Below are 22,158 nucleotides of genomic sequence, written 5' to 3' on the forward strand. Positions count from 1 at the left end.
TTAAAATTCTGTGCAGTAAAGATTGTACAAGTACAGGTTTGAACAGAGCAACTGATAGTGGTATCATGGATGCCAAGGTGGGTTCCAGAGCCATTCAGTTAAAAAATTTCGGTAGGAATTCCCTGGTGGTCAATCCTGGGGATTCCTGGTTCAATCCCTAGTTGGGGAACTAAGATTCGACAAGTTGAAGCACAAACAAAAACAAAACAAAAGAGTTTGTGCAAAGTGATGCCACTTGACATGCCTGCAAGATGCAGCATGGGATGCTGGGAGGGATGGGCAGTGGTGGGAGTCAAGGGACACAAGTTCAAGGCCCAGCTCTATCGCTGTTTGCCTATGAGCTCTTGGGTGAGTCAGTTCATCTTCTGAAACTTGGTTTGCTGCTGCGGCTAAGTCGCTTCAGTCGTGTCCGACTCTTTGCAACCTCAAGGACTATAGCCCGCCAGGCTCGTCTGTCCATATGATTCTCCAGGCAAGAATACTGGAGTGGGTTGCCATGCCCTCCACCAGGGGATCTTCCCGACCCAGGGGCCAGACCTGCATCTCTTGTGTCTCCTGCATTGACAGGTGGGTTCTTTACCACTAGCACCACCTGGGAAGCCAGAACCTTGGTTTACTTATTTGTAAATTAAGGAGTAAATTCTGAAAGAAGACTCGTGGTTCCTACACGTGGGGAGAAATTCTCCTTTGCTCTCCTGCACACTCTTGTGTTGGCGGTAGGTCTCTGGCCTGCCTGAGCTCCTGGCACAGGTGCTGACTCACTGGGAGAAGACAGCTTCAGTACTTTTGGTCCTTTCTAACAGAATGCCCTGGGGCTTGCATAAAGGCAAGACTTTTCTCCTCTCACGTTGCTTTAAACATAAAAGCATCCCCATGAGTTAGTCGACTTTATTATCAATTTATTAATTAAATAAGCTTCTTTCTCTTTTTTGGCTTCTGTAAAGAAGATAGGGGAGTGATAGGATATTTAGGGAAAAGTTATCTTAGAGATCATCTTTTTCAACTTAATTCCATTATCTAGCCATAAAATTGACAAATGATAGCACTGGAATGAGTTTATGGGTATGGTAATGCTTATTTCGCCCCTTGGATGATTTTAAAAAAGATTTTCAGTGACTCATAGAGCAAAAGTGAAAGAGTAAATGTCAAACTGGCAAAAAGAACCACAATTAGATCATGGAATAAACTTTCACAATTCTTCGGTCTCCAGAGAGCAATTTAATTGAAACATTAGGCACCTTTATAGATATGGCTGAAATTGGAGTAAATTTGATTTCACTGGCATTTCCCCATATTTAGGAATAATGATCAGATCATTCAAATAACTGCATCAACTAGAAATCATATCTTAAAATATTATTCTTAGTGTGAGCCCCTGTAGAAAGCAAGAGTTGGAATAGGCTACAATATTTATAAAGATGGATAGATTATGTTACATAACTGGCAAATAGGATTTTTTTGCATTAAACTTGAAGTGAAATGCATGTGAACTTCTTTATAAGTTGAAGAGTGATATAGATGTATGCTATTTTTGTTGTTTTGGTATTATTCCCTTTCCTCACAGACCCCAGCATATGCTTGGCATGGTTAATCAATATTTGCTGTCGTTAGATGGAACTCTCACCCCATGTCACAAGACCAAAACAGACTTCCTAAAGATATTCCTGCCAATGTGTCCTGTTTCTAATTATTTCCTTAAGTGGTTTTAGCTGAGCCATTACCTCATTTCTCGTTCTGCTCTGAAAGTCCTCCAGCTTTCTCTCTGAAGGAAGCCTATTGTATACACTTGTGACTCACATTGTACTTGCCTACATATGACTTAAGAGCTATTCTTAGGTAATTTCAGAGCTGTCTGTGTCCTCAAAGGCAGACATTGGTCCTTAAATTCCTTCTGCAGCTTTCTGAGCATATTGAGCCTGCTATTGGAATAAATGTTTATTACTGAATAAATGTCTCAGGAAATCCAGCCAACCCTGCCTTCGCCCACATGAATTCTTTTATTTTTCAACCTAGAGACAACAGGTGTTTTCTCACTGAGTTTTATATCAGAGAAGAAAAGTAGCCTTTGAGAAAAGTACAAATAAAGCAACTATGAATACAAAGATGTATGTCATAATATGTCTTTTTGGGCATTAATTGCATGTTTTCCAAGAAATGTTGGCCCTTGGCTTAAGCTCAGTTTGGCGTCCTCTAAACTGTACTAGAATCAGTTTTTCTTATTCCAGAGTAAAGAGGATAGCATGAATAAATTAAGTCTCTAAATAATGGAGCCGGGGCAGGTTGCAGGGGGCGGGGGGCAGGGGGGGAATTAATTTTAGCCCTGAATCCCTACTCTTAATGTTTCAGGACAGCCCATTGCAAGGGTTCAACACTAAGTGGATGGAGTTTTAACCTTCTCTCTTCCCATTATTATCGAATGGAAATCCTAATGAGAAATCTAACCTCATCATTAGTCTCCACTTACATCCTAAATAGGAAGTAGTGAGCTACCAAGGATCAACTCCTGCATATTCCTTTTTTTACATAATGCCTTCTTAAGCAAAGAGACATGGGAGAACCCATTCCTAGGGATATTTGCACAGCAGTATAAAGTGTTGTCCTAAGCAATGAGCATGATTCCTAGATGATGGCACATGCTGTTCTAGGGAAGGACCGTCATCACACGTGGGTTGCTCCCAGAGGAGATGATTCCGGCACACTGAGCTGGAGTCCTCTGTGCTGCCCAGTTCCTAGCTCTCTAGCTCAGGCCACAGGACCATTCTTTTCTTGGTTAGCTATTTTTCAGAAGCTCACCACTCATCCATTAGGATGGCTACCATAAAAACCAAACAAACAAACCCAGAAAATAAAAAGTGTTGGTGAGGATGTAGTGAAATTGAAACCTTTGCACACTGTTGGCGGGAATGTAAAAGGGTGAAACCGCTATGGAAAACAGTGGTTTCTCAAAAAATTAAAAATAGAATTATGTGTATGCTCAGTTATGTCTGATTCTTTGCAACCCCATGGACTTATAACTTACCAGGCTTCTCTCTCCATGGAATTCTCCAGGCAAGAATACTGGAGTGGGTAGCCATTGCCTTCTCCAGGAGATCTTCCCAACCCAGGGATAGAACTCGGGTCTCCTGCATTGCAGGCAGATTCTTTACCGTCTGAGCCACCAGCGAAGCATATGACTTAATAATTCCACTTCTAGGAGTATTCCCCCTGCCCAAATTAAAGATTTTTGAGTCTTGAGATATTTGTATACCCATCAGTGCATTGTTTACAATGGCCAAAAGGTGGAAGCAACACAAGTGTCCACAAACAGATGGATAAAGTGTAGTATATACCTTCAATGAAATATTACTCAGCCCGATAAAAGAAGGAAATTCTGACACATGTTACAACACAGATGAAGCTTGAGAACATTATGTTAAGTGAAATAATCTGGTGGCAAAAGAACAAACAATGCATGATTCCACTTATCTGAAGTACCTACAGTAGTCAAACTCATTAAGACAGAACATGGAGTGGTGGTTGCCAGGGGCTGGAGAGGCAGAGGGAATGGGGAGTTACTATTCAATGAGTATAGAATTTCAGTTTTGCAAGATGAAAAGAGTTCTGGAAATGGATGACGTGATCATAGCACAGTAATATGAATGAACTTAATGCCACTGAGCTGTACACTTAAAAATGCTTGGCTGGCCGGGCTACTAGATGCCAGCCTATGACTGTTTTTGAAATACAGCAAGAGGAAGAAGAATACAAGATCCTCACACTTTTGTTCTTTAGCTCCTACCCCTGATTGCAAGCCCCATCTATATGATCCCCCAGGCCCCTCATGAAGCAGGGGCACAATTCTTGAGGTATAAGCCTACTGTGTTCTCCCTTCCCCTGGCTGACAATTAAAGCCATCTTTCTATTTCTTAAAAAAAAAAAAATTGCTAGGATGGCAAATTAAGAAGCTATTTGAAAAAGTTTATCACTCATCCAAAGTAGGCCTAGGGTTGAGTGGAAGTATCAAGGCAGCATGACTGCTCACCAAATGTGACACATATATTACCAATCCCCCCTTTCCATGCCCATGACAAACACTATTAATTAATTAATCATTGCAACATTCTTTCCTCCTGAGTCCAGATGCAGCCTCATAACCTTTTCCAACATAGGCTATTACCAAACAATTAGAGTTGACATGTCAGCTATGGCAATGTAGAAGAAACTTGTGATGGTCTACGAAATCCAGCCTAGAGAGAAGAAAGGTATAATAATCTAAAACTTCATGAGATAGGAAAGATCAACATGAACCTCATATATTAAGAAAAAGTTCTGTTTTGGCCCTGTCTCAAAAAGTCCGAGCAACTGAAATACTTGCAGTACCCTTGGCGAACATCACCACTCATTTGAACCTGTATAACTTAGGTTTAATTTTCTATATTTTCTATATAAAGGAACCAGAATTCTTTGAAGGAGAATTGATTTCAAGTCCTGGGGCAGGAAACTTCAGAGTAGCTCTAGAATAGCCTGTTTAGGAATTTGTGATTAACAGATATGCACCACTATATTTGTTGTTATTGTTTAGTCAGTAAGTTATGTCTGACTCTCTGTGACCTCATGGACTGTAGCCCACCAGGCTCCTCTGCCCAGTGGGATTTCCAGGCAAGAACATTGGAGTGGGTTGCCATTTCCTTCTCCAGGGGATCTTCCTGACCCAGGGGTCCAACCCAAGTCTCCTGCATTGGCAGGTAGATTCTTTACCACTGAGCCATCAGGGAAGCCCCCACTACTATTAGTATGTATAAATAAACAATACAGACCTACTGTATATCACAGGGAACTATAGTCATTATCTTGTAATAACCTATAATGGAAAAGAATCTGAAAAGAATATACATACCTATTTTGCTATACACCTAAAACTAACACAGCATTGTAAATTACTATACTTCAGTTTTTTTTTAAAGGCTTTTGTTGCTAGAGAGCATAGATGCTTTAAAAACCACTGGGTACAGTGCAAAAGGGACAGAAGAACTTGGAGGCAGGGTTCCTACTGCCTAAGCTACACCAATTTAAACAGAAAAATCATCATCATCACCATTATTATCAACTGGAACAACTTACAAAAATGGAAAAACTTAATATAAGATATTAGCAAAGAGGAGACTGGTGGGCTACAGTCCATAGGGTCTCAAAGAGTCGGACATGACTGAAGAGACTTGGCATGCATGCATGGACGTTAACAAAGAAAGTAGTATAATCTTTTAATTTCTTAATATAAGAGAGATAGTTTGTACTTTTATTGGTGTTAACTAAGTTACAAGGTAATACATAAATAGCTAGTTTCTTTTCTACTTAATACACAGACATTTTAAGCATGGGTCTGTTAACAAATATGAATGTGAACCTGTTTCTGTATGAGCAGGAAAGATTGGGAACTTGCATGTGGATCAGTCTCTTCAAAATTAAGAGCTAAGAGATGGTTGGATGGCATCACTGACTCAATGGACATGAGTTTGAGCAAACTCTGGGAGTTAGTGAAGGACAGGAAAGCCTGGAGTGCTGCAGTCCATGGGGTCGCAAAGAGTTGGACACAACTTAGTGACTGAACAACAGCAAATCTGTATGACGAGTCCCTTCATTGTTCATTTGAAAGGATCACAACATTGCTAATTGGCTATATCCCAATACAAAATAAAAAGTTAAAAAGAGCTATATCCCAAGAACATGATCAGCTTTTGTGGCCTTACATTACAGCAAGAAATAAGCAAAGTCTCTCAGTTCATTGCCACTAAGGATTATATGTACTAAACAATGAAAAAGGACCCCAATGACGTGTTTCTAGATGATAAAATAGTTGAATGTCATCCTTGCTACCTTCACCCCCAATAGAGCAATGATCCACTCCCTCAGCTTCCAGGGAATGAAACCTCTAGATGACCCAACTAATAAGATACAGATAAGATATAAACAAGGTTCCAATTATACCAAAGAGTTCAATATATCATAATGACAAAAAAAAAAAAAAGTAGGTTTAAGCCATCTGTTCACAACTTCTGGTAAAGACACTGAGTTTCAGAAAAAGAATATCTGAGAAACAGATACAAATTTTCCATGATATAACCAGAACACTTTGTAATTAAAGGGGCTCAAAACACTGGACTATGCATCCAGATCCTACATAATGACCTGAAATCTGGGGGTTAATGATTTTGAACTTGCAACTTAACAGAGTATCTTTCTTTGAGGGTATGGTAATGTGTCTCAAAACCTAGGAGGATTATATAGACTTACCGCTGCTGCTAAGTCGCTTCAGTCGTGTCCGGCTCTGTGCGACCGCATGGATGGCAGCCCACCAGGCTCCCCCATCCCTGGGATTCTCCAGGCAAGAACACTGGAGTGGGTTGCCATTTCCTTCTCCAATATAGACTTACTAGAGTTGAGTAAAAACTGACCCCCAGGAACATGTAAGAATAAGGATAAAAACAGGTTTTATAATTACTTAGCTAGTTTAGTGTAGTGCTTTTTTTTTTTTTTTTTTGCCTTTTTTAAAGTATTTAGGTTATTTAAGGAAATTTGATATATTTGATTTATTTTTAAACAAGTTTTTGAAAGTTTCAGGTTGCAATCACTATAAATGACTAAGCAAATGTGCTTTGTTAAATCCGTAAATTTTGATGACTTTGTTGAATAAGTAGTATATGACTGTTTAGAGGAGTGTCAATTATGTTTAAATAAAAATTGCTTAATTTATAAGTTCAGAAACTAGACATTGAGCAATGCACAAATGGTCATGAATGTTTCTCCCCAAGCACAGAAGCCCCCTGGACACTAAAGACCATCAAAAGATGAAACCAATTTGCCATCCCAGAAGACTCAAGGCCATTAAAAAAGATTTCTATTCAAATAAAGTACCACATGCTGAACTCTTTCTATACAGATGGTGCTAATTTCTCAGATTTGGTGGGAGTTTGCCTTTCGGATCAAACTTCAAGTGAAAGTTTTTGCTTCCCCAATTTAATTGTCAATTTCGTACCTTTGTGCTCATCTGTCTTTCCTCTTGGGTTGGAGTCATCATCTTTTGTGGAATCCTTCAAGGTTCCATATTCCTTTTCCATCTTAGCAGCTTCTTCCTTGGTACTGTCTGTTTCTTCATGACTCTTCTCTGATGGCACTGTAATCAGATTGTACATTGTTATAACCCTATTTCATGTATTAATTCCCAGTGTAGAAATAAATTTTATTGAAAAAGTATAGTTTGAGGTCAGACCATTTTTTGAGCTGGAAGGATCTTACTGATTACCTAGTCTGACTCCTCTCCCTCCCCATTTGACAGAAGAGGAAACTGAGGCCCAAAGAGGGGAGAGATGTGCGGAAGGGATGTGCTAAGCCACTGAGTTGGCAGAAGAGCTGGGCCAACTCCCCCACTCCCAGTTTTCTGGATTCTGGTTGTGTTTTTTTCATTCTATCACACTGTGTTATTCTCCTTATTTTAATCAACAAAGATATTCAAGTGAGATATGTCAGTTTCCAAAGTATTGAGTCTTGATTTCAAATGAAAATAACTGCAGTTGCCCCATCTCCTCAATGCTATTTTTGAAGAACAGTCTGTTCGAATAACACATAAGGGTTTGAGGCTGTGGCTGGACTTCTCTCCTGCCTCTTTCTTCACACTTCTTTACCCCTGGTCACCCTAACACAAAGAAGAAAGTTGGACCCTTGCTGTCAATAATAATCCTTGCTCATTTCTCACTTAAAAGAACTGTATTTCTGGGATTTCCCTGGTAATCTAATGGGTAAGACCCCCTGCTTCCACTGCAGGGGACAAAGATTTGATCTCTAATTGAGGAATTAGTATCCCCACAATTTGGTCACACAACATGGCCAAAAAAACCCTATATTTCTTTCTAAAAATGCTATATTGAATTAAAGAATCAAACCGTGAAGTAAGTAACCCCTTGAAAACAACTGTAATGCATTACTGTGGTCAGTAAACTAGGGAACATCAAGCAGTCTAGTGATAAGCTTTTTTTTTCAATAAAAGGTTTATTACTACAGAAAAATAGGAAAAAAGAAATCAGTTATTGTCTCATTTTGTAAAATATCCACTACTAGTTTTGTGGGGTAGTGTGTCTATATACGTATTTTTTGATGCATAATTTTTTCCTAGTACTACAATTTTGTTCCTTGCTTTTGTCATTAGCATCATTATGGAACAATGTTTCCAGGTTACTAAAAATTGCTTGAAAACATCATTTTAAAGGGGTATGTATTATATCAAATATATGTACATAATCTCTGTGGTAGGGACACAAAATTAAAGTATACACAAAATTATAAGAGTTTGCAATCTTTTCTCTTTTTGCCCATCTTGCATCCCTGAAAGGCTACCCCATGGCATTTGACATGCTAAGCAGGGTGATGGGTGGAGATGCAGGGGTGAAGAAACTGAGACAAGGGCATAAGTCACACCACACAGGGCACAGACTGTCCCAGAGGAGAGAGAAGGGGACAGCAAGGAAGGGAACAGCAGAGAGGGGACAGAGGGTCCAGGACAGTGGTCTGGGTGATGGTGATCTGGGCAGAGAAAAAGATAACTAAAGGAGAATTTTAGAAAGGATTGTTTAACTCATGACACAGTTCTCATCTTTATTCACAAACCACCACCTAAAAGTCTTCAATAAAGCCTTCATTTCTTTTTAGTGCTTCTTGGGATCGGATTCTGTAGTGAAACTGGCCAAGGTTATAGCTACTTAATCCTATGGTTGGATTTCAGATGTTCAAACTTTTTGAAATCTGTAATTCTTTACCAGTATTTACTGACATTTATGATTTACCTCTCAAAAGGGTTATTTTGATAAAAGCTGGAAAATAAATAGTAAAATCATACCTGCGAAAAGTTTGCTCTTATTGTCAGTAACATTTTTTTCTAGTTTATTCTTGGTCTGAAGAGCAATTGTTTCATCCAGGTTTTCTGGAAGAGGGAGGAGAAGAAATAAAATGTTATGTCTTGAAAGATGATTTCAAAATTCTACTAAAAATGTTTAAATCTCACCCCAATTATCACAATAGTAATTCCACAATATTAACAATGCTAGTTGACTTCACTGGTGGTACAGTGGATAAGAATCAGCCTGCCAATACAGGGGACACAGGTTCAATCCCTGATCCAGGAAGATTCCACAAGTGAGGCGCAACTAAGCCCATACACCACACTACTGAGCTCTTGTGTCTAGAGCCTGTGCTCTGCAACAACAGAAGCCAGCACAATGAGAAGCCCACACACCACAGCGAAGAGTAGCCCCTTCTCATCACAACCAGAGAAAGCCTGCACAAAGCAAAGAAGACCCAGTGCAGCCAAAACCAAAATGAAACAAAAAAGCAAAACACTGCTAGTAAGATGCTTTGATATGGATTATATTTCTGGAAATCATTGACTCTCAGGATGGAAAGGCATATAATTAGAGGTCCTCAAGTTCAGCATCCTAGTCAGTCAGTTGCAGAAGTCTCTTCCACATTTCTGGCCAGTGCTAGAACACATCCAGGGTTGGGGACTGTACTGAACACCTGTGGTTTTGGTCTACTCAACGCCTCCTAGTAACTACATCTTGATTTTCCTTTGGAAAGCCCACACCTCTCCCACTCTCAGCATATTTGGCTCCAGTGGTGGCTGAATGGGCTTCCCTGGTGGCTCAGATGGTAAGGAATCTACCTGCAACATGGGAGAAAGTGAAAGTCACTCAGTCGTGTCTGACTCTTTGTGACCCCATGGACTGTATAGTACATGGAGTTCTGCAGGCCAGAATACTGGAGTGGGTAGCCTTTCTCTTCTCCAAGGGATCTTCCCAACCCAGGGATCAAACCCAGGTCTCCTGCATTGCAGGAGGATTCTTTACCAGCTGAGCCAACAGGAAAGCCCAGACCCCAGTTCAATCCTTGGGTTGGGAAGATTCCCTGGAGAAGGGGATGGCTACCCACTCCAGTGTTCTTGCCTGGAGAAATCCATGGACAGAGGAGCCTGGTGAGCTACAATCCATGAATAACTCAGGTCTGCCTCCCCCATCCCTTGGGCTATAGTTCTAGGAGAAGCAGATAACTCAAGCCAGGCCAATGAGATGCAATTCTAGGAGAAAGATGTTCTCTTTCCATGAGGATTGGTATACCATGAAGATGTGAGCTTGAGGCTGTGCCAGCCATCTTGTTTCATAATGGAGTTGCTTATGTGGAATAAATCAATATTCAGAGAGTCAGTGAGATGGAGAAGAAATGGATTCTCACACTTTGGTGGGCTTCACAAACGTGAAGCTAGACTATTCCACCCTTGGACTTTTTGGTTACATAAGGAAATAAATTCCTTTTTTGCATAAGCCAAACAGTTGGATTTCTGTCACTCAGGGCCCTCACTATGAGGCAGCTAGTTCTATTGTTAGTCTTAAATTTTTTATTTTCATTAAGATAGAGCACTGTGTAAGTTTAAGGTATACAACATGTTGATCTGATACACTTATATTCTGCAAAATGATTACTCCCAAGAGTTAGCTAAGACCTCCATCATGTTAAGTGTCTTAAGGGTGAGAATTTCTCTACTCACATTAAGCCAAAATCTGTATTGTTGTCTTTGTCCTAATTCTGCTCTTTAGAGTAACATCTTGTAGGTGTTACCAGATAGGAGTCTAGACACTCACCACTTCAAGGCAGTAGTGAATTTGAATCCATACTCTAGGTATTCAGTTTATTTAACCAGTCAGATATCCATCTCACTAGTAGGACAGGACTATGTGCAAACAAGCATTTCTTTACAATTAGTCTACAAAGATTCCATTATTTGTGTTACTTCGCCTCAAGAAAATTCTTTCTTCTACCCTACCCCATCCCTTTTTGAGATGAAAATCAGTATATTCTATTGTGTGATGCCTTCTGCTTTCTCTTCTGAAATAACAACCACAGCTGGCAACCTTTGTAGTCACCACATACTGTTGGGACCAGAACAGAAGTGTAGACCACTGATCGTTGTCACGTGCTGAGATGGAGGAGAAGCGGTTAGTTAATTCTCTCCCTTCTACTCATGCTGCATCTGAGCTCTCAGGGGTCTGAGAGTATACCTCCATGGCAGTGGAGGCCAAAAGCCAACATGCTTGTACAGAAAATTCTTTACGTACAACTCATTTTCTGATTGTAAAAGTTATACATGAAAATGATAAGAAATTGTAAAGAAAAAAATAACACTTATTTTGCTCAGATCATATTTTGGTATATTTCTTTCCAACTTTATGTATGTATGTCCATTTTTAAAAATTTATTTATTTTTTATTGAAGGATAATTGCTTTACAGAATTTTGTTATTTTCTGTCAGACATCAACATGAATCAGCCATAGGTATACATAAATCCCCTCCCAGGATATCCATTTTTTAACACCAGAATTAAGGTTATGTTCTAAATGGCTTTAAGCATACAACAGTATATCATGAACATTTCCCTATTTCCTTAGTCTTTCTAAACCATATTTATTGTTTATAAACATACAATTATTAAAAACACAAACATTAAAAATAAAATTTAGTCTAAGTAAGAATAAATAATAATCTTGTGGGGTAGCAAGATTATTTCCATTGTTTTGTTTCTATAAGCCAGTGCTGTCCAATAGAACTTTCTGCAATGATGGAAATACTCATTTCTGTGCTATTCAATATGGTAGCCATAGGCGATCTGTGGCCTTCAAATGTGTCTAGAGCAAATGAGAAACTAGATTTTAAATTTTGCTTAGTTTTAATTATTGTTAATTTAAAGAGCAATATGTGACTATCACATTGGACAGCATACCTATAAATAATAGTGGAATAAAAATAAAAAACAAGGTCGGGGGGGAATACATGTGTACATAAAGCTGATTCATCTCACTGTACAGTAAAAACCAACAGAACATTGTAAAGCAACTAAACCCCAATTAAAAAAAAATACTTCATTTGTTGTAATTATACTCTTAAAGGGTAAGAATCAGTGTTCTTGCTAATTTGTGAAACTGTAGTTCAGTGTTCACAACTTCCAAGAAAAAAGAAAATCTTAAAAATTGAAAAAAAAAAGAAGTAGAAATACCTGGCTTGCACACAAGACTTTGTGGCAGATTTAATTTATTTTCATAGGATAAATGACTTACGTGTGGAATTTTTGAGTCACCAAGTATTAACATGAAACAGTGGTTGATTTGGAACAATGTTTTTGATCTACTATTAAGTGAGTAAAGTAGGCCACAAAGCATGGTGTGTAACTTAAGCCCATTAAAAAAAATAAGAAAAAATTAAAAAATGACATAGGTATGTATGTGTGTACACACAGAAAAATATCTAGAAGGATATAAATCAGAATGTTACCTGGATGCTAGTATTATGAGTGGTTTTTCACGTCTTTTTAGCATCTTTTTGCATTGACTATTTTTTAAAGATAAATATATTCTTTTATAATCAGAAAAAAAGAGTAAAACTAGTTTTCATGTAGAAAAAAATGGCATTTATACAGAATAACTCTGGATTACTCTGTCCTACGATATTTTCTCTTCCATTTAATTCTCCATCCCCTGTCAGTGATCAGAGTAAGGGGCCCTGAATTCATCTTGCCCAAAGGACATCTAAGATGAGTGGTATTTGTTAATTAACTAAACCAAAGCAGGAAAACAAAAGGCTTTTTTTCTTCTTTTCACAACCTGAATGCAGAATCAAAGATTGTTTCAGCTTATCTATAAAGTTCAAGGAATCAAGGGTTGACAAACATTTTCTATCAAGGGTCAAAGAGTAAATATTTTTGACTTTGTGGGCCACACGGTCTCAACTACTCAACTGTCTCTGTAGCACAAAAGCACCTATGGTCAACACTAAAACAGAGGAACATGGCTGTTCCAGTAAAACTTTATTTACAGATGTTCACGTCTGAATTTTATTTAGTTTTCTCATGTCACAAAATACTATTCTTCTTTTGACTTTTTTTCAACCATTAAAAAAATGTAAAAGCTATTTTTAGTTTGTGTGCTATACAAAAATAGGTCATGGGACAGACTGGGCCCATGAGCAATAGTTTATCAGCCCCTGATATAGGTAACAGAGTCTTTGATCTCACAGATACAAGACTGAGGTCCAGAAAGATGGATGCTCTCCTGGGCATGACAGACATGGTCTGAGGCAGAGCTGGGAGCAGGAGGCAGAGTTTCTGCTGCCCAGTCCAGTGCTCACCACACACAGACCCCACTGGTTAAAATCAAGACATTTACTCCCAACCATGTGAACACAATTGAAAAAAAGACAAATTTTAATTCTATCTCTGAGAAAATGATTAGAAAATGTTAGTAAAACAGAGTACAACAGAGGTGAAATGTTTGTAGTTGAACTGGATCTATAAAGAACTGAAAATGTCAGGTTAATTTTATTTGTATACATTGTCAAGCTGGGCAATTCTGGTAACCCAGATGAGTCAGGCTATTTTGGTATAAATGATCAAGTTAGTAAAATAATTATTCCCAAATCTCTCATTCATTTTGGACAAAGAAAACTAGCCACTGTGAAAACAAAAGAGATAGGACTCTCACCAAGATAGGAGACGCCTTCTTCTGGAGATATGGTGCCATATTTTACCATCATCTTCACAAAGTCAATCAAGGTTTTCATGATAGTAATCAGGGTTTCTTTCTCTTTTGCCTCTTTTTCTATATAAAAGGACAAAATATTTTTTTTAAATGGTGGCATATAGTTTCATCTTTTAATGTTAATTTATGAAGTACAGCATCTTATTGAAATAGTTCTCCCTACATTTATAGCTAAGCCATTTATAGCTAAAATATATTTATGAAAAGCCCACATCATGACTGGGAATATAGGACAATGTACTGATATACTTAATTTTTTCACAAATGAGTAGTTATAACTTTTCCAAAGAGGTTTACCATAATCTAGAATATTTTATTGATAAAGTTTGCAACCAGGAATAATAGAAACTCAAAGGAAAGTTAGAAGATTGGTAACCCAATAACCCTTCTCTACTCTTATGTTTTTGAGGGCAAGAATGACCTCTTTTCATTAATCAAGCTTAATACTTGAAATAGGAACACACATGTATGTTTAGTTTTTAAATGCAAGGTTGACTTTTTAACAGGAGTATATATTGCCTTCAACCTCGATTTCATTTCAAAGAATATACACAAATCATGAAAATATTCCAATGGTACAGAAGTAAAAAGTGAACACAATATTCTCTTCTTCCCCCTCCCCGCAATGCTTAGTTCCTATGGGCAAAACCACTATAGATTAACTTCCTATAGATTAACCACTGTTAACAGTTTCTTGGAAACTTCATATTTGACATACTGTTCTGTATCTTGATAGAACAAGGTGACCAGTGATTCTACAGTAGTTCAGTGGCTGCATTAATTCTGAAATCAGGGGGGAAAAAATCTATTTCCTTGAAGAAAAGAAAACCTATGTTGCTAGAGGACAGCTTCCCTACTCTTTTTGCTGCCATGAAGGATTTTCTCTACATACTTCTTCTAGTCTTTCCCCCCACCTTTTCAGCCTTCTCACAGATGGGGCTGGTAGCCAACAGCCATCAGTCTACATTTCTTGACTGATGGGCATTTGGAATCTCCTTTCCACTGCTTTGCAACAGTGGAAGGCAGGGACCTGGAAAACAGGCCTATTTTATAAACTCCAACCATTTTAGGACTAGAGCTGTTCTGAGAGGTAGACTGAGGGGTAGGGAATAGGCAAGCCCACCGCTGGTTCTCACACTAAGCTACATTCTACAACCTAGTGTGTATCAGTATTGAAGATACTTTCATTTTCTGTTTAATTATTTCTCAATTGGTTCAGACCTTGAGTGAAAAAGGTGGGTAGTATCAAAGCCCTCAGTATAAGTATTTAAATTAAAAGTTTATAAAAATAAAGGCAAGAAAGAATGGGGTCAAGGAAACTGAAAAGATTAAAGCACATAAAATAAAAAATATTTCATACGATGGAATCTGAAAATTACCATATAAAAGTCACAAACTTGGGAGAGAGGAAGGTGGGAGAAGAGATGGAGGAGAGAAGTCCTGGGAAGTGCAGGTGAACGATAACTTCAGCAGTCACATTATTTTCTCAAGGTCATATCCATAAAAATATTTAGTATCATGCTGATGCACTTCACTGACAAGAAGTGACTCACCAAGATGACAGAGGTTCTGAGCTGGGTATCTGCCAACCAATAGGGCAGGATGGCTCAGAATGGACCCTCAAGATGCATAAGCCCTGCAGATACCAGCAGGGGGGCTGAGTGCCATCTGGTCAATGTCTGGGACTGAAGGACAAAAGGATGTTCTCCAGAAATGAAAGCTCACTCTAAGGTCACTTTGGGAAAATACGTTACAATTACAGAAATCTTTATTACGAATGTTCAGTCTGGGGATGAATCTTTAAATAGGAGGAAGAAAAGCCATAAGTCAGTACAGGGCATCTATCTAGATAATAACAACAGAGAATTGGCACATTATTATCCTCCTTGCAGATTAACCAAAAATAAACATGAACTGAAATCTTCAGTCAACTCATTTTGGTGCACTTAGAAAAGAGAACACTACATTAAGGATTTCATTTTTTAGAAAAGCAAATCATTTCCCAAGTGTGTTTTGAGCTCCTGACCTTTATTAGTCCAATGTTTAGTTCACTTCAATTCATTTGAAGACAAGTTGAAAATACTTAAAAAGCAAAATTCTATATAATTTAAAAATAATAAATTATGTTCCATACACTGTTCTACTGAAGGAGGAAAATAAAACCTTAAAGAGGTTTGCAATAAAATCTTTGGCTGAACTGGGTCAGGCCAGGAACGCCCTCTGATTCATCCCTACATGGGTACAAGGTTCTCTCCAAAACCAGGAATACAACATGTGTTCAATACCTGTTTATTGAACAAATAAATGAACCCTCTGTTAACATGAAGATTAAATTATCCAGAAATCCCACCTTTCCTGATTATCCTTTCCTAAATATTTCCATGACTAGTACACTTCTTTTGAAAAAAATCAATGAGAACCATTTTCCCCGAGGCCGTAATATATGTCATTGACGGTTGAATTTAGAAACTGAAAACAGGAAGAAAAAAAACCCACCCACACATTTCCTGGAATTACTGTTTCTGTTTCACATGATCAGAAAAAATGTTTACCTGAATCAATACTTTTCAGTAGTGCATAGAAGTTTGGGAAATACTGGAGTTCCTCAAAGTTGTCTTCACTGTAGGTTTTAGTTCTCCTTTCCAAGCCGTTTGTCAAGGTTAAGGTGTTAGATACTGTTTCATCATTTTCTCCATTAGTAAAAGCATCTTGAATTGCTGCCATTGGAGTCTCCAGTTGTGGGGAGGGGGGCGGAAATCAGTACAAAATAAACATTTTGTTAGAACTAATGGACACTCGTCTGTGATGCTCTTGAATTTTAAAGTGCATGAACACCTCTTCTTTCACAAGATCAAACTCTTTTCCAGGCATGTGGGCATCAAGTCACATGGGAAGGGCATTGAGATTTAGAGACAGGTGCTTTACCTGAAGACCCTGAATCCTGCTCCAGGGAGAATAGGCAGGTTCCTGTTCTGGCCAGGTTTCCCTTCACCAATACTCATGAGTGTTTTTTCATAAAATTGCCTTTCACTAAGGAAATGAACTTTGAGTTTTAGAGTCTACCAAGAGGGATGGTGCCAAGATACAGGAAAGCCTGTCACAATGTCTGATACTAGCAGAATGTCACACCTTAGGGATTTCTGGGTGACACTTTAAAGCCTGTCTGGGAGGGTACACAGGATTTTTTCCCCAGACCTGATGTGTAGACAATGTTCCCTATCATAATGATCCATTCTCCACTTAGTGAACTAGGCAGAAATGTAAGAGCTTTGCTTGCCTCTTCCTCTTCATTTCCCTACATTTGATCCATCAGTAGCCTTATTGGCCACACTTTCTAAGTTTATCCCAAATTTATACATTTCTTGCTTCACTGCCCCACTCTAGTCCAAGCTGCCTTAACTTCTTCCCTTCTAACTGGTACACAACTACCTTCTGATGTATTCCCATCCCTGCATTTTCCATGATGTAGCCAAGGTTATCTTTTTTAAAAATACGTAGTAGCTACACTGTCTGGTTTCAGTCATTTGGGTACTCCATACATCCTTCTCTTGGTTGCCTTTCATGCTCACAAGTTAACTCCTATTCAGTTAGTAACAAGTCCTGCCCTTGTTAATTCCTATTCAGTTTAGTTAATGCCTAACTTCAGTTTTTGGCTCAAGTCACCTCCTCCAGGAAGCCTCCCCAACCTAAGTCCAAGATAGGTTCCTTTTTTATGAGGTTTTATAGAACCATGTTTCTTTTCTCAGAGCATTTAACACAGTTGCAATTAAAATACATGACTATTTGAAGACCATCTACCTCTTCCTTTAGACTTTAAGCTTCATGAAAACAGGGATTATACCTTTCTAAATGAGCATTGTAACCCCTGTGCTTGGTACCTAGGTGGTATCTCAATAAATATTTATTGGAAGAATAATTTTGTTTTCATTAATGCATATGGACATTTTAGAGGTGAGAAGTAAGGAGTACATAATGGGAGTGAAGGAAGAAAATTGCTATGTCAGTTTTACTTCAGACTGGTAAGCTTGAATGAAAGCCATGAGTTATGTGATAAGTCTAGAAAATTTTTTTATGGTAGATGGATCTTCCAAAGCTGTTTTAAAAGATGACAGATGGTGGAGATTGGAAGTAGGGAGAACAAAGGAGAGCTTTTAACCTAGCTGGTAAAAACAGAACAATTCATACCAATTTCTGTTCTCTAGCCTCCCCTAAAACAGGACCATAAGTCCATAAGCCACTTTTCCCTTGTATTTGTGATCAGGTGTTGGAGGGGATGAGGGGTCATGGGGTGTGGGCACTCTGGTGAAGAAAATGAAAGGAGAGGTGAGGAGTTTGATATTCTTTTATACCCCCTATGGTTGGCTCCAAATAGAAGTTTAAAAGAATTCGAGGAGGAGTGAATGATTTTAGTAGCTTGGCTAAGGCCAAAGAAAAGATGAAGAGGTAAGGAGTCCAGGGAGATGAAAGATTTCAGGATGACAAATCTCAGTAAAGGATGACACAGACCCCTGAGTCAATGGAAGGAGGAAGCAGCAGGTGGAAGGGCACAGGGTAGACGGAGAGGCAGCGTGAGGCAACTAGCTCTGCAGAATAAAAAGTTGGTGAGGACTGCTGTATTTAAAATGGATAACCAATAAGCACCTACTGTATAGCACAGATAACTCTGCTCAATGTTATATGGCAGCCCGGCTGGGAGTGGAGTTTGGGGGAAAAATAGATACACGTATATGTATGGCAGTCCCTTTGCTGCCCACTTGAAACTATCACAACATTGTTAATCGGCTATACCCTGATACAAAATAAAAAGTTTAAAAAAAGCTGGTGTGGAAAAATATCAAATCAATCCAGTTTTTTTTTTTTTTTTTATGGGGGGGGCGGTGTTGAGGGCAAATGATGACATCCACTGTGAACAGAAGTTGGATACCAAGAGTTGCGAAACATTTGAATCCAGTGCACTGGGATTATATGAATTGTACGTGAGATAACCATTTCACATAATATGTGTTATTTTACTCTGGGGTATAGGACATAATCTTTACTATGTAATATAACATGACTTTTTACATTATTTTCAAAGCGGAGTTCATTTATATCTTTTAACTCATTGGTTCATTAAAATATATTTTAAGTGGACTAAAAATTTCACATACCCCAAATCTTATTTGGCACCAGCTAAAGTATTAATTACACAAGGATTGTATTAATTATGGCAGAAATTTCTTATGGCAGAAAGTGAAGAGGAACTAAAAAGCCTCTTGATGAAAGTGAAAGAGGAGAATGAAAAAGTTGGCTTAAAGGTCAACATTCAGAAAACGAAGATCATGGCATCTGGTCCCATCACTTCATGGGAAATAGATGGGGAAACAGTGGAAACAGTGTCAGACTTTATTTTTGGGGGCTCCAAAATCACTGCAGATGGTGACTGCAGCCATGAAATTAAAAGACGCTTACTCCTTGGAAGGAAATTTATGACCAACCTAGATAGCATATTCAAAAGCAGAGACATTACTTTGCCAACAAAGGTCCATCTAGTCAAGGCTATGGTTTTTCCAGTGGTCATGTATGGATGTGAGAGTTGGACTGTGAAGAAAACTGAGCGCTGAAGAATTGATCCTTTGAACTGTGGTGTTGGAGAAGACTCTTGAGAGTCCCTTGGTCTGCAAGGAGATCCAACTAGTCCATTCTAAAGGAGATCAGTCCTGGGTGTTCTTTGGAAGGAATGATGCTAAAGCTGAAACTCCAGTACTTTGGCCACCTCATGCGAAGAGTTGACTCATTGGAAAAGACTCTGATGCTGGGAGGGATTGGGGGCAGGAGGAGAAGGGGATGACAGAGGATGAAATGGCTGGATGGCATCACCGACTCGACGGATGTGAGTTTGAGTGAACTCCAGGAGTTGGTGATGGACAGGGAGGCCTGGCATGTTGCGATTCATGGGGTCGCAAAGAGTCGGACACAACTGAGTGACTGAACTGAACTGAACTGTATTAATTATATACAAATCCAAGTACACACATCCATGCACATGTGTATACACACATATATAATTGATGCATATGTATTTGCATATACTTACCACTTTCTCTGGTATTTTCCCAGTCTGACTCTCAGTCTTGCTTGTTGGTTTATTGAGTTCCTCTTCATAATTATTGGCTTCCTTGGAGATCAATTTTTGTAAAACCTCTGCAACTTCATCTTCCAATGTGTGTGCCTGGCTTTCTGTAATCTGTTACAAAAAGTCAAAATATATATAACTTAGTTCTATTTTTGTGGTTTAAAAATACTAAACTCTTTAGCTGAACACATATTTTTAGAAGACAAGAGAATGTGCTGGTCCATCTTCTGAACATCCCTTGTTTATGCCCCTAGTACACACTGACTGTCACAGTGACTGCCCAGCACTCCTGGGAAGAGGCCGTCTTTACTGTTGGAACCCACAGAAAACAATCCTCAAGTTGTTTCTCAACCCTCAGGTGCAGGTCATGATAGGCAACTGTTGAAACCTGCAAATTTAGCGCCCTCCTAAAGTCTGCCATGGATAAGGCAATGGCACCTCACTACAGTACTCTTGCCTGGAAAATCCCATGGATGAAGGAGCCTGGTAGGCTGCAGTCCATGGGGTCTCGAAGAGTCTGACACGACTTATCGACTTCACTTTCACTTTTCACTTTCATGCATTGGAGAAGGAAATGGCAACCCACTCTAGTGTTCTTGCCTGGAGAATCCCAGGGACGGGGGAGTCTGGTGGCCTGCCATCTATGGGGTTGCACAGAGTTGGACACGGCTGAAGTGACTTAGCAAAGCCTGCCAGGACTGTGTTAATGTGCCTGGGAACCAAGATGGGGCAGGGGCAGGGTCAGATTAGATTGTGTAGGGCTTCCCAATCATTGCATGGCTTTGCACATCTTATTTCTTTCTCAGCTCACACATTTTTAAAACATTTCTGCTGGTTAAATCCTAACCATCCTTCTAAACTCACTTCAAACACCTCCTCCTCTGAATCTTTTCCTTATTGCTTAATTGGATATAACCCACCTTCTGGCATACTAAATCATGCTGATGGTTCTTACACAACTTGTAGTGTGAGAATGTGTGTGCTTGTCTAGTGCCTCTGCTAAAGCATAAATTCCTAGAGGGAAAGAATGGAGTCTTACTTGTCCTCAAAACTCATGGTGACCGGTATAAAGTAGACACATTATAGACATTTGGCTCTTTGAATCAAATGGTTTGGCTTCTTAGCATGTTCCAAACTGTACGAATTTGGTTTGTTCTCATGCATATGACTTACTAGGCCAAGATTCAGCAGTTTGGAAACGATCCTGTCAAATACTCCTCTGTCGTTTTCCTCATAAATCCTGGTAGCAATTTTCTGGACAATGTCTTCAGCAGTTAAAGGAGTGCCATCAAGTTGATGAAGGCCGTCTGGGTCATCTAGACAGAACAATCACAACTTCACATTGTGGTGATCACAGGCCTGTTTCTTGGATTACATTAGATTTATAATTTGAATCTTGTACACTCAGGTATGTTTGGAATATACTTAAGGTGAGGCTTTGTCCATGTAAACTCTTGGTTTGAAATAAAATTTGACTTCAAGAATCTAGGATGGTAATGGAAATTCTGAAAGCTTCTTATGCGATTATAAAAGGAAGATCTGAAGACAACATTTTTAGTGCTAATAGTACAAAAGTAAAATACCAATAGATAATATGCCGTATTGTTCAAAGCACTCTTCTATATATTACATAATTTGATATTCCATTTCCACACAAGGAGTAGGCTGGTATTATCTGCACATGTATTCCCTTTGCAGGCAAATTCCTGGGCTGGGGGAGGGGGAACCTGCCTCACACCCAGAATCAAAGAGTATGTACTGAAGATTTTGTGACTTACTTGGAATAACTGTTCACTTGTGAACAGGTATCAGGGCGCCTTTATGTAAGGCAGCTTAATGTGACAGCTCTTTCTCCAGAGAATAAGGAACTTATTTTATGTCCCTGAAATTTAAACTTTTAAAATGTGATAACAGATTTGCACAATACAGTATGTAAATCTATGGAAACCTCTCCAGATAAGCTTGCTGACATGTGTGCTTGGCTTTCCTGGGAGTACGTTTGGCAGGACCACTCCAGACTAAAGCAAGGGCCCATCCTGAGGAAACGGAAGGATACAGTAGAGTTGGTGGCAAGGAAGAATGGCACCATGTCCCACAGAGCACTCCCAGGAAGCAACTGGTCTTTTCCAATCTATATTACATCATTGACTCAAAGGACATGAGTTTGAGCAAACTCTGGGAGACAGTAAAGGACAGGGAAGCCTGGAGTGCTGCAGGCCATGGGGTAGCAAAGAGTTGGACACAACTGAGCAATTGAACAACAGTCTATACCCCCTGGAACAGGATAGTCATATGTGCAAGTTTACAAGGCACTTAACTCCTCTTGTCACCTCTAGGCAGCTTGGAAAGATCAGAAATTTAGCTCCAATGATCTCTCTTGTTATTTATGTATTCTTGGACCACTATAAAGGAAGTTATTAACAGCACGTATTTCA

At 39.0% G+C, this 22,158-nt stretch overlaps 1 protein-coding gene across 1 annotated transcript in view; it reads right to left on the minus strand.

Moving 5' to 3' along the window:
• Positions 1-22,158, minus strand: part of SCG3 (secretogranin III) — a 37,873-nt gene that overhangs the window by 10,313 nt on the left and 5,402 nt on the right. The window contains exons 5-10 of the mRNA XM_010839487.1: positions 20,897-21,039; positions 19,685-19,834; positions 16,161-16,338; positions 13,552-13,668; positions 8,867-8,950; positions 7,013-7,150 (exon numbers count right to left, since the gene is read on the minus strand). Of these exons, the coding sequence (XP_010837789.1) occupies positions 7,013-7,150; positions 8,867-8,950; positions 13,552-13,668; positions 16,161-16,338; positions 19,685-19,834; positions 20,897-21,039 (810 nt within the window). The remainder of the gene's footprint in view (positions 1-7,012; positions 7,151-8,866; positions 8,951-13,551; positions 13,669-16,160; positions 16,339-19,684; positions 19,835-20,896; positions 21,040-22,158) is intronic.

This window comes from Bison bison, unplaced genomic scaffold, assembly GCF_000754665.1.
Source record: "Bison bison bison isolate TAMUID 2011002044 unplaced genomic scaffold, Bison_UMD1.0 scf7180017864118, whole genome shotgun sequence".
NCBI classification, from domain to species: Eukaryota; Metazoa; Chordata; class Mammalia; order Artiodactyla; family Bovidae; genus Bison; species Bison bison.